This window comes from Gymnoscopelus microlampas, assembly GCF_963454915.1.
Source record: "Gymnoscopelus microlampas genome assembly, chromosome: 24".
In the NCBI taxonomy this organism is placed as follows: domain Eukaryota; kingdom Metazoa; phylum Chordata; class Actinopteri; order Myctophiformes; family Myctophidae; genus Gymnoscopelus; species Gymnoscopelus microlampas.
In genome coordinates this window covers 10,717,704-10,730,948 of record NC_139961.1, presented here as the reverse complement: position 1 = coordinate 10,730,948, position 13,245 = coordinate 10,717,704, and the positions used below count along the sequence as shown (strand labels likewise).

At 40.0% G+C, this 13,245-nt stretch overlaps 1 protein-coding gene across 3 annotated transcripts in view; it reads right to left on the bottom strand.

Moving 5' to 3' along the window:
* Positions 1–12,283, bottom strand: part of gpd2 (glycerol-3-phosphate dehydrogenase 2 (mitochondrial)) — a 41,886-nt gene extending 29,603 nt beyond the window's left edge. Inside the window, exons 1-2 of one of the 3 annotated variants that reach the window (XM_084050606.1) lie at positions 12,193–12,283; positions 7,273–7,382 (exon numbers count right to left, since the gene is read on the bottom strand). In XM_084050606.1, coding sequence (XP_083906732.1) covers positions 7,273–7,374 — 102 coding nt within the window. In that variant the 5' untranslated portion in view covers positions 7,375–7,382; positions 12,193–12,283. Of the gene's footprint in view, positions 1–759; positions 765–7,272; positions 7,383–9,539; positions 9,630–12,192 lie in introns of those variants that run through there. The other 2 variants (XM_084050607.1, XM_084050608.1) reach the window with 2 other exon arrangements.
* Between the last annotated feature and the right edge of the window lie 962 nt (positions 12,284–13,245).

The following is a 13,245-nucleotide window of genomic DNA, read 5'->3' as shown; positions in this document are numbered from 1 at the left end:
GGACTCTTCCCTATTTTGACACTTCCAGAGTTTAATAAATATATTTAAAAATCATTATGTTTACGGCTCTCCAGTCTTTGGCCATGTAATTAAAACCCTCCACGTTTGATTAACAATGGAATAAAACTAAAAAGAATCAACACCCAGATCAAAACAAATCTTTCCAAATTTCAGAATACAGATATAATCAATGATAAATCTAGCCGTACAAGCTAAATGATTGCATCAAGCCTCTAGTCTTTGAGGCCAGACGGAGCTATTTGACTTGCAAAGCAAGAGGTGGCAACGCTTGTGATTTAGGTCTGTAACAGAAAACAAGATGATAGAATCATTTTGTCTAGTTTCTGAGGACGCACGACTCCTGCCGCGGAATCAAGTGGCGGCGTGCGTCTGCAATCAAGATAAGTGAAAGAAAGGCACAGAAAGAGAGAGACTAGGGGTACAACAGTTCAACTTAGACAAAATATTTCTCTAAAAATAGCCGATCGATTGCTCACGCGATGCGTTGTGAGCTTTGTCGATCTGCTATTTTCCTGCGAAAGCTTTCCCTGCAATACAGATGCTGGGGGTTTAAGTGTTTTTTCAAAGACCATTTACTTCCACGCAAGTGCCCCAAAAACAGCCATTACATTTATAAAATGATTAGCATTGTAATCTCAAAGGATTAGAAGAGTCATGCATGATTAGGCCCCACAGGTGATAGTGTGAGAAAGACACCATTCCATGAAGTTCCAGTTTGTTTATGTTTTTTTTTCTTACCATTCCATGCTTGGTTGGTGATGTGGTGTGGGGTGGGGTGGGGTGAGAGCCCACCAAACAGCAAAACAAAGTTCACATTAGGACAAAGTGCCATGTAATAGTGGTAGGACTAATAATAGGCCCCACTTTGACTTAGGCTACAGTACTCCAAATGGTCAGGATACACAGCTGTGTCTATATATCATCAGCGGTGGAATAAGTACAATTTTGTTTTACTTAAGTATAAGTATCAATACTGCAATGTAGAAATACTCTGTTATAAGTAGAAGTCAGTTGTTGTTTTTTGCAATGGCAGATTGGTCTGGTTTCCAGGCTAGAGCTAAGACATCCCCTTCAACTACAATGACTGACACTTTCAGTCAGGTGGCTGGTAAGATCGCAGGCTGAACTGGCCAGGGAAATGTTATGTGGGTGTTTAAATGTACAACTTTTAATGTATTAGCGTGTCACATTTAGATGCTATAAGACAAAATTAAGACTTTCCTCGGGCTGGGCAATATGGTCACAATCTAATATCATGATATTTTTGACCAAATATTTCTATATCGAAACAATGTTGTGACGACATTGTGGGGATATTGGTACTTTGGGGATATTGGTACTTTGACAAAATATTTACACAATATACAATATATAATCATCAGTATTGCCTATATAATAACTAAGTGGATAAAAGGCAAATAATGGAGCAGCTAGATCAGTCAGGTAAGTTCAGAAAGTTACTAGAGCCTTTAAAACCAGGATAATACAACACGTAAGCCATATTACAATATCCAAAATCTCACAGGATATCTCGTCTCAGAGAACGACATCGATACGATATAGATATATTGCCCAAAATGCCCAGACCAAATTTGTCCTCATAATTCCGATGCATTCCTGACTTTGTTAACTTATTCTGTGTGATAATCAAACAATAAAACAAGCAAACCATACAATTCAAACAGGAAAACAAACGAACCACACAAGTCAAACAAGAACACAAGTGAACCTCTCAGGACGAGCTCTCGTCTATCTGTTTAATTATACTTCTGTGAGGTGAATTAATGAGCGCTGCATGTCGTGGGAGACCGCTGCACTGCATGGACATGAATGCAGAAACATCCCAACAAGCACTGGACGTGGTTGACCTAACACAGCGGTGCCCAAACTTTTTTTAGCTCAAGTTTGGGGCCCAAATTAGTGAAAATAGCAGATCTACAAGCTCACAACGTGTCGCATCGCAACTTGTTGTGAGCTTGTAGACACATTGTGAGCTTGTAGACGCTGTTGTGAGCATGGCTGTTCAAAAATGGCATCTCATATGAGCTTGTAGATCTGCTATTTTTGAAAAATCGTGAAAATTGGTGCAAATCTTTGAATATATTCTTTTTTAAAGCGAACATTTTTAACTCAAATCTTTGCTTCTGGGGGGTCCCTGGAACAACATATTTTGAGATGGGGGTCCGCGACCAAATACATATAATTTTGGGGGGTCCTTGACATCAAAAAATAGCAGATCTACATCTGCTATTTTTTGAATAGCCAAAGTATAAGATAATGGTTAAAGTGGTTCAAATCCAAAATTACAGATGCTTTAAAAATAACATTGTCTTCATTGGAGTAAATGGTAAATGGTAAATGGTGCATTTATATAGCGCTTCTATCCGAAGCGCTTTACATTGATTGTGCCATTAACCCATTCACACACACATTCATACACCGATGGCGGAGGAAACCATGCAAGGCACCAACCTGCTCATCGGGAGCAATTAGGGGTTCAGCGTCTTGCTCAAGGACACTTCGACACTAACTCAAGGGGAGCGCCCCCGCCCGGGATCGAACTGGGAACCTTGCGGTTTTCCAGCTCACACTACCCGGCCACTCTACCCCTGAGCCACTGCCGCCCCCGCCCGAGTGAATCCTGAACCAGAGATCAGCGTTCATCACAGAGCAGACCGGATGCATCTGCTGCCACTGGCTTCATTTATTATGCTGCAGAAATGTTTACGATGTAGTTGGTCGTTCAAGCTTCAAGGGAGTTGGTAAAGGGCAAAGCCTTTATGTGTGAGCAGTAACAACTAAACTGGAGCCAAGCACTGTCATGTTCATGTTGGATTATTAGCCTGATATGTCAACACACAGGCACAAATGGCAAAAAAAGTGTTCTAAATGTAGCTCTAGCCTAATTCTTAAGTCAATCTGAATCAGATTAGCTGCCAGAACAGAGAGCCTACAAATAGACACAGGCCCACAATGGCAGGAACTAAGATAAGCATCAAAATACCTCGTACAGTTAGTGGGGCTGGGCAATATGGGCAAAATCTAATATCACAATATCTTTGATCAGATACCTCGATATCTACTGTATTGTGACCATAATATAGTATTGTGTCAATATCTTTTTTGTTTTCTTTAAAAAACAGTCGATCTGAAGCATGTCGGTCATCTATTTTCAGTATTTTTCCAAGACTATAAGTGCATAAGTGATTAAAACCAGGAAAAGACAATAGGTCATACAGTATAACGATATTAGGATATCACAAATCCCAGATGTTCCCCAGCCCTAATATACAGAAGCTAAACATCTCTATATATCCCTAAAGAAAATATATAAAGGCAAACGTTTAACCCATTCAGACCTGAGGCTGATTCTACAAAATGTCTTCTAAATCCCAACAGTTTTCTGAAAAACTTATGTTTCTATATCAGTGGTGCTCAATCTTTTTCATGTCAAGGACCACCAACATTATTTGTATTTGGCCACCGACCCCCATCTCAAAATATGTTGTTCCAGGGATCCACCAGAAGCAAAGATTTGAGTTGAAAATTTTCGCTTTAAAAATATATATATATTCAAAGATTTGCGCACATTTTCACGATTTTTCAAAAAATAGCAGATCTACAAGCTCGTAGTGCGGCACTCGGTGCCGCGCTATGAGCTTGTAGATCTGCTTTTTTTTGAATAGCCAAAGTGTAAAATAATGCTTTTTTTTAGCTCAAATCTAAAAGTGAATGATCAAATACAGTATGGAGTGTGTGACGTGTACAATCCTTTCCTTACAGTTATCCAAGAGTCCCAACTGACCCCCATGGCAACAGAGGAACAACAGACACACAGACTATGTCCCTGGGCAGTTGGGGGAGTCTGCGTGTTTGACAGCAAACTACAGTCAGTGTGTTCACTGTGTTTGACAGCAAACCACATTCCATGGCCCAGATTAGACATGCCCGGAGAGGAGAGGTGTGCCCTTCCTCTCCCTCTCCCCTCCCTTTTTCATCTGCACTATACCTGTTAAAAAGGTATAACCCACGCAGGTTGACTCATACACTATTAAAGAAGGAGTGGGCATGAGTGAGGCATTGTTGGGTAATGTTTAGATAAAGCTGCCATTTCCTTTGACCGGACTGTGTAATCACCTGACCATGGCCACATACAGTTTTTCACCTCGTCAAATCAGTACAGTGCTCCCTCCTCCTCACCCCCCTGGCCTATGCTGTGCATTATTAAATCAGTATGTGGCTGAATACAGTATATACGGTCATTACCTACAGCAGTGGTTCACAACCTTTTCATGCCGTGACCCCCAAAAATAATCATATTTGAACTGGGGACCCCCCACCCTGACAAGCACTTCTTGGAATTGTAGGAGTTGAGGCATTACATTTAGCTTGGCTCAGATACTGTACATATTGTGAAAATAGCTGATCTACAAGCTCAAGGCGTTGTGAGCAGCGGCTATTTTCAAAATGTTTGCATCTTTCTTATATTATTATTTGGCCAACGTTTGACAAGTTTTTACACTATAGTTTTTGTTGATTACTTTTGATGCCGTAATGGTCTTTTTCTTGTCTTTTCTTCTCGTCTTCTTGTCTAGTCCTTAGATTGTCACTTCCCTGTCATCTGGGGACCCCCCCCCCCAAAAAAAAAAATCATGTGGGGACTCTGGAGGTCCTGACCCACAGGTTGAGAACCATTGACCTACAGTATATGGTCATTTTGACCTCTTAGACACTGAGACATTACTGGCATGTTGCTGAGAACTTGAGATCTACCGCACCTCCAAGTTCATTCACTCGCTCAGAGCCGCCAAGCAGTGTTGCCAGATTCTATGAGAGAAACAAGCAACCAGGTCTAGGAAAACCAGCCCAAAAGAGGCGACTATGACCCACATGAGCACTTTAACATTATACATCAGCTATTTGAAAATAGCAGATCTACAAGCTCACAACGCGTCGCGATGCGACGCGTTGTGAGCTTGTAGATCGGCTATTTTCAAATAAAATCTTGCGGGGAAATTATAATAAGCAGATCTGGCAACCCTGCCGCCAAGGCTGATATTTTGTTTACAAAAAAAGAAAGTCGGCCGTCAGAGTGTCGGGCGGCCTCCTTCGTGCCAATTGGCTGGTTGGTGTTCATTTGGTGACCCTGCTGGTTTGTGTTGCCGTTAGATCAAAGCCAGCGTGTCCTCATACTGTAGGGTCAGGTGTTTCCTGACCTTTTACAGCTCCAGAAACAAGCCAAAAGAGAAACCTGATGTCTCCCCCTGAACCCGAACGTTACAGAAATACATTATGATGCATGACGCATCATGATGTGACTTATTTTGAGCTAGTAAATCGCCTATTTTAACTATTTTTGAAAAGTTTGAACATTTCTGAAAAAAGGTTCCATTTAAAAAAAGAAAAATACTTTTCTGGAAATCTTTAGGAAAATATTTGGGATTTTTTTGGGGGGGGGAAATGGTTAAACAGGATTATTTTTACCTGTAAGTTGTGACCCCTATAAAATCGGACCAACACATGTTTTGGAAACTGGTATAGGTGTACTGTAGGTCAGTGGTCTTCAACAGGGGGTCCGGGACCCCTGTGGGGTCCTCATAGTTTGCCAGGGGGTCTGGGGGTCTGCCAAACTTTGTGTGATATAGGAACTTTTCTTAAATGTTATAATTTTACATTACCACTTGAACCTTAGCATCACTATTCTCAGGGGAACATTAGCCGAAGAATAGCCGATCTACAAGCTCACAACACCTTGCGGCGTTGTGAGGACTTGTGAGCTTGTAGATCGACTATTTTCGGCAAACAAATTTGTTGCAGAGGGGGAAAAAGAGCAGACCAAATATTTTCTATGAAGCTATCTATGAAATCTATGAAAAAGTTGAATCTGCAACACAACTTTATACAATATGTAGTGGGGGGTCCCTGCTTCATCTCTGGTTCAGCTAAGGGGTCCTTGGCCTGAAAAACATTGAAGACCCCTGCAGTAGGTAATGACCACATACTGTAGAAGTGTTCCATAAATGCATCACTTGTCTATACTTTCACTGAGCTGGCATGTTATAATAGCTCCTATGCACACATAACCTGTAGACCTAGTTCATCTATATAATAAAGCTGTCTGTTTTGTTTGCCTTTGAATCACGCTCACACCCCAGGTAGGATTGAGCTGAAACTTTCCACTGCAGTGTGTTATGGTCCAGGGAAGGTCATTAAAATGCTTAATACTTTGAATATGTAACTTTTTAAAACTTTAATGTCACACTTAAAGTCAATAGACACAGGCAGTGTGGGCTTAAACTTTGCCCAAATTTGGCAATGTGTGACGTCACAGTACTGGACTCCCAAGAACTTTGTTTCAACAACCCGGGCAAAACGTACCCAGTCTTGCTCAGACAGAGCTATAGGCAACTTCCTTCTTTGGGTCGGTTCAGGGCAATGGTTTCTAACACTTTCGTTCAAGATTGTAACAGCTTTATTATTTTTTGTTGGTTTAGCCGTTTTGGATTTTTGAGTATCTTCTGTCTTCTGTGTTCATGTGTTTTAAACTATTGTTGTATATGAATGACTCTACCTGTTGAGTATTGTGTTCTGTATTGTTACCTCGGCTACAGGGTCTGCCCCTGAACTGTACTCCGAGTTGAAATAAAGGTTATGATGATGATGAACTAGGATTCTTTTATTTGGACCCTCCCTTTAAAACTGATCTTCTCTGACCACTGTTTATAATTCACCACCATAATGTGTTATTATGGAGATTAAATGTACGTATGTATAATATGCATACATAAACATTACATTTTTGGGGGTAAAAAAAAAGAAAGAGGAAAAACAAAACGTTTGGTGGCATTTGCCTAATGAGCTAAAAAGTACATTTCCGTCACCCTGAAAACACAAAAGATCAAAATCATGTACAACGCCTTGCATAAAACCACATGGATACGAAAAGAGTGGGCACTAAGGAAGAGTTGGCACCTCAATGCAAAACTGGCCATTTTTGTCCAACACGTTAAAAAGTTAAATATTTGAAAAATGGACTAATGGAGTAATGTAAAGTAGGCCTACACATGATGACAACATGCACGTTACATCATTATTATCAGACTTAAATAGGCTATACAGGTTGAGTAGCAGTTGTAGAAATATTAGAACTTCATTTTCAAATGTTCAAACATGTTCTAATATACATTGAGGTGCCCACTCTTCCCGTTACCAACCAACGCCACACCATCCCTCTGGCAGGAGGCAGCTTACCTGTGTCTTCCTGTACTCGGAGAGCTGCGATAGGCCGAGGAACGCGGCGACGGCACCGCCGCCGATGATGGCCGTCCGTTTGGCAGCCTTCCGGAACGCCATGGGTCCTCCTGCACGGTGAGGAGAAGAAGAAGGAGCAAGCGTGTCAATATACAGTATATACGACACGACAGACCCTCAGTTACACTGAGGAGCGAGCGTGTGAGTGAGGTTAGAGAGACTATTAGGGCCAGCAGCCAGGGGCTGAAGGACAAGGGTCATGGTAGAGAGAGAGAGAGAGAGAGAGAGAGAGACACAGACAGACAGACAGACAGACAGAGAGAGAGAGCGAGAGAGAGAGAGATGGAGAAATAAACTGAACGTTGCTAGTTTTCTGTGCAGTGTATGCTGGGTATGTGCTTATGCATTAACCTTATGGCCTGTGCATGCGTGTCCTTAAATGCCTGGCCAGTGGTAGAAAAAGTACTGAAATGTTTTACTTAAGTTAAAGTATCAATACTGCAATGTAGAAGTACTCTGAGTCTGTTACAACAAGTAATAGTCCGGAATTAAAAATGTACGTGAGTAAAAGTACCAAAGTATTGGTATCAAAATGTACTTAAAGTACCAAAAGTAAAAGTACGGAAATGTTTGAAAATAGCAGATCTACAAGCTCACAACGCGTCGCGATGCGACGCATTGTGAGCTTGTAGATCGGCTATTTTCAAATAGCCTATGTATAAAACAGGGCTAAAGTGGTTAATGTATGTTTTATAATATAATCATTTATATCTGCAAAGTAACTAGTAACTAAAGTTTTTTTTTAAATTGTAGTGGAGTAAAAGTACAATATTTGTCTCTGAGATGTAGTGGAGTAGAAGTAAAAGTACAGACAATTGGAAATACTCCAGTAAAGTAAAAGTGCCTAAAATTGTACTAGTGTATAGTACAGTACTTGTACTTAAGTACTTAGTTACTTTCCACCACTGTGCCTGGCTGCGTATTATGTATTGTACTAGGGCTGCAAATATCAATCGTTTTCTCAGCGATTATGCGTGTACTTCCGTACATGCGTGTGTCCTCGTTTGCCTGCATAATGTGTATGTGTGTGTATGTGTATGTGAGTGCGTGCGCACTGCACCTACCCATGCATGCACACATGTTACATGCCTGCACGAACATGGTCATGCATTGAATGTGTGTATCTCTGTGGCATGCATGCATGCTCGTGAGCACAAGGGCCCGTCAGTTCCACAGTGACTAGGGAATGTTCCCCAACATTCAGGCATTGTTAAACTGCGTGCTTACGTGGCACAATAATAGACAACAACTTGGTAACCTTAAAACTAAGGTCGTAACATAGACGCAAACACGCGGGCTTTTCTTTAACCATTAAGACCTGAAGCTGATTCTACAAATGTCTTCTAAATCCCAACAGTATTCTGAAAAACGTATGTTTCTATATCAGTGGTGCTCAAACTTTTTCAAGGACCATCCAAAATGATATGTATTTGGCCGCCGACCCCCATCTCAAAATATTTTGTTCCAGGGGCCCCCAGAAGCAAAGATTTGAGTTAAAAATGTTCGGTTTAAAAATATATATATTCAAAGATTTGCACACATTTTCACGAATTTTCAAAAATAGCAGATCTACAAGCTTGTAGCGCGGCACTCGGTGCCGCGCTATGAGCTTGTATATCTGCTATTTTTGAATAGCCCAAAGTGTAAAATAATGCTTTTTAGCTCAAATCTAAAAATGAGACAGTTCCAGGTCTTAATGGGTTAAAATAAAAATAAGCGATCTACAAGCTCACTTTTAGATCGGCTGTTTACGCCATTCATCGCATGGCAAAGTATATAGGGCTCAAGTGGTAGAGGCGGGGGGGGGGGGGGGGGGGGGGGTTATTTTTGTGTGTGTGTGTGTGTGTGTGTGCAAAAATAATTTGTCATTCAACATGCTTTGCTATTTAACCGTTTGTCCTTCATGCAGGCTAAAAGGTGAAAATCTGCAGTAACAGGTGTTGACCCTTAAGGTATGTTCGTAGTAATAAAAGACCCATGCATGTCAAATAACGCTCCCTTATTTAACTATAATAATATTCATAATAATAAACTTTTCATGAGTGCATTACAGAAAAAAGTACACATAATTTAACAATAAAGGCAAAAATAAATAAAATGCAAAAGCATAAAACAACATTAAAATAAAAGCAAAACAAAGGCAGTGAATCAGGCAAAACAGTGAGGACAGTATGAATAACAACACAGAGATCTTTTTTAAAAATCACCTAAAAGCAAGAGTGAAGAGATAGGTCTTGAGCTGTGCTTTAAAAGCTATCCACAGAGGCTGTCCTGTCTTCTTAGGTGTAATGGGAGTTTATTCCAAGCCGTCCACATGAGAGGTCCTACGCTACGGACAGTAATGGACAGAGCGTGACTCACTGCCAGCCATGGGGTTAGCGGGGGTCAAATGCTGCTGGGGCCACGCACACACACGCTAAAAATGGATTCACTGACGGGACCTGATGGTACAACCCATAAGGTGCTCGGAATAAAAGCATCCACAAACTTTCATAATGCTCTGTAGTAGACCAACGTGTGTCTTGTATGTAACAGCATAATTATATAATTGTTTAATTCCCTTTAGTTTATAGTTTTCCCTTTAGTTTATAGTATATGGCACATGAAATGCCTTTGCCTTTGCACATATTCAAAACTATTATGACTATTATCATTTTTTTATTTCTTTGGCTATATAAAAATAGCAAATCTACAATTTCAAAGTTGTAGAAAAATCTTGAAAATGTGACTTTTTTTAAACTGCCAATAAAGTATCCTACCTAACCCTTACAGGTCCATTTGTACACTCTCAGAGTTATAGGGGAGGGTCCATGAAACTGGCCTATAGGAGTGGTTTTTCAACCTTTTTCATGCCAAGGACCCCTAAATTGATATACATTTGGCCGCGGACCCCCGTCTGAAAATGTTTTGTGTCAGGGACCCCCAGAAGCAAATATTTAAGGTTAAAAATGTTCAATTTAAATATATATATATATATATATATATATATATATATATATTCAAAGATATGCAAACATTTTCAAGATTTAAAAAAAATAGCAGATCTACAAGCTCATAGTGCGGCACTCGGTGCCGCGCTATGAGCTTGTAGATCTGCTATTTTTTAATAGCCAAAGCTAAGAAGTTCAAATGATTGTGACGCCGAGTTAACTAATTTCGCTGGGGACCCCCTGGTACCCCCCCCCCCCCCAAGGACCACTGGTGGTCCCCGGACCACTGGTTGAGAACCACTGGCCAATAGGATAGGCCTACTTGCCATGACGACGTGGCGATATCCTCTCATAAAGATTAACCCCGCTGGCCGTATTATTTATGACACTATCATTCATGATGACGCCATCAAGTACAAGACCACACATAGTACGAGGTGGTTTTAGCAAGTTCATTGTGAGTCAGCAGCATCATGTGGCGGAGGGTTAGGGTTAGGGGGCTGGTTGTAAAATGTGGGATGGTCCTTGGAGACTGATCAGTGGGTTATTTTTACCTTTAGGGTGACAGAAAGGACAGATACTATGACTATGACTGTGTTTGTAGTAAAAGTAAATGTCACAGGGTTTCATCATCATACTAGAAACCACAACCATTAAAACCAGGAAGGAATCTGTGTCATTTTAGATTTTTAGCTCTATCTATTTATCTATCTATCTATCTATCTATCTATCTATCTATCTATCTATCTATCTATCTATCTATCTATCTATCTATCTATCTATCTATCTATCTATCGAGAGAGAGAGAGAGAGAGAGAGAGAGTAGATATAGTTGTTTTTTTTTCAGAAAACTCTTAGGATTTAAAACAGTGGTTCTCAAAAATAGCAGATTTGTGTACAAAAAAGAAAAGTTTAAAAATAGCAGCGTGACAAGGAGTGACGCGCTGTGAGCTTGTAGATCTGCTACATTTTTGAAGAATCTTGAAATGGCACAAAAAAAATTCAGATGGGGGTCCGCGGCCAAATACATCAGAAATGATGTATTTGGCCGCGGACCCTCATCTGAAAATGGTCCTTGGCAAGAAAAAAATTGAGAACCACTGATTTAGAAGGCATTTTTCATGCCATGAAGCAAAAGAAAAACCCAAAAATGACCATGAATGAATTCAATGCTTCATGGGGTGTGTAACTGATTTTTAAAAAATGTACTTTTTTGGGTGAACTATTCCTTTAATGTCATACCAAAATCACAGCCAAGGAAACCCCCATCCAACAATATGCTGGTGGTCACTCACCAATAGGAACAACATTACATTTCCACAACATTACATTTCCACTTGTAGGATGGGATTTTGTTATGGTCATTTCAAGCATGTCTGTGGTGTTTTTATGACCATAAAACTGACTGTTTGCCATGAATTAGACAAACATAGCCTTGGATCATCAAGACTATCATAGATGTATTTTTTGCTTTCGTATATGAAAGCAAAACAAATACATCTATGATAGTCTTGAACCAAGGCCAATAGAAAAATAAAACAATAATACAAACAATAATAATAAAATAATAATAAAATTGACTGTTTGCCATAAATTATACAAACATAGCCTTAGTAGCCATAGTTGGATCATCAACACTATCATAGATGTATAAAGCAAAAAAATAAATCTATGATAGTCTTGATGATCCAAGGCTAATACAAACATAAAACACATTGTATTGTATTTATATTTAATACAGCCTTTCCAGTCAAAGACTCAAAGCTTCAAAGACACTCTCTTCTCTCTCTGTATTCATTGGCTCTCTGCCATGGAGCCCAGAGGGCTAGTCAGTTACTACTATGTATGTATTATTATTATGATGTTATTAAACGTTTATAATATCACACACAGTGACCCAAACAGACAGTTTTTAAGGCGGATAACTTACAGTTTGTTGGTGTTTTAGTGTGGAGTGTCTGTGTTGATGATGCAGGGCGTCAACACACTGACAACATCGCTTATCTTTGGGAGGTTTAACAACAAACCAGGAAGCGCAGGGTGCGTTTTGAGCGACACGGCGCGAGAGCCAATGGGGACGCAGCAGGAAGGCGACGCTCGTCCAATCGTGTGTGTATGTGTGTGAGGAGGAGGCGGGGCCTTCGTCGGTGTAACTGTATGTTGCACAAGCATCCTGGAGAAGGTGATGCAGGGTTCAGCCCCGCCCACACCCACACACTGTTGCTCTGTGATAGAGATGATGATCTATAATGTTAGTTAAACCAGTCAGTGGTGGAAAAAGGACTCACATTTCTTACTTAAAAGTAAAAAATATCAATACTGCAATGGGGAAATACTCTGTTACAAGTAAAAGTCTGGAGTTAAACATTTTATTCAGTAAAATAAATGTACTCAAAGTACAAAAGTAGAAAGTACTCATTATGCAGACTGTCCCATTTCACACGTTTTCAAATGTATAACATGTATAAAAAATATGTATATCAAAATAGCAGATCTACAAGCTCACAATGCGTTGCATCGCGGCGCATTGTGAGCTTGTAGATCGGCTATTTTCAAATGGCCGAATTGTATATAGGGCTGAAGTGGTTAATGTATGTTTTGTAATAATAATGAGAATCTACAAAGTAACTAGTAACTAAAGTTTTCAATTAATTGTAGTGGAGTAAAAGCACAATATTTTCCTCAGAGATGTAGTCGAGTAGCCTGGTAAACCCTCCCTCCGGAAATCTCATTTCCGGAGGGAGGGTTTACCAGGCTAGTAGTCGAGTAGAAGTAGAACATTTGACATTTGGAAATACTCCAGTAAAGTAGTAATAGATAGCTCATTTTACTTAAGTACAGTACTTGAGTAAATGTACTTTACATCACTGGTGTTTACCTGCAGAAACACACCTAGTGCCCTCTTGTTGTATTTTGATGTTTTCACTGTTTGTTTAGACAGGGATGTTTTGGGGCTACAAAAACAAATAGTGAAAACATCAAA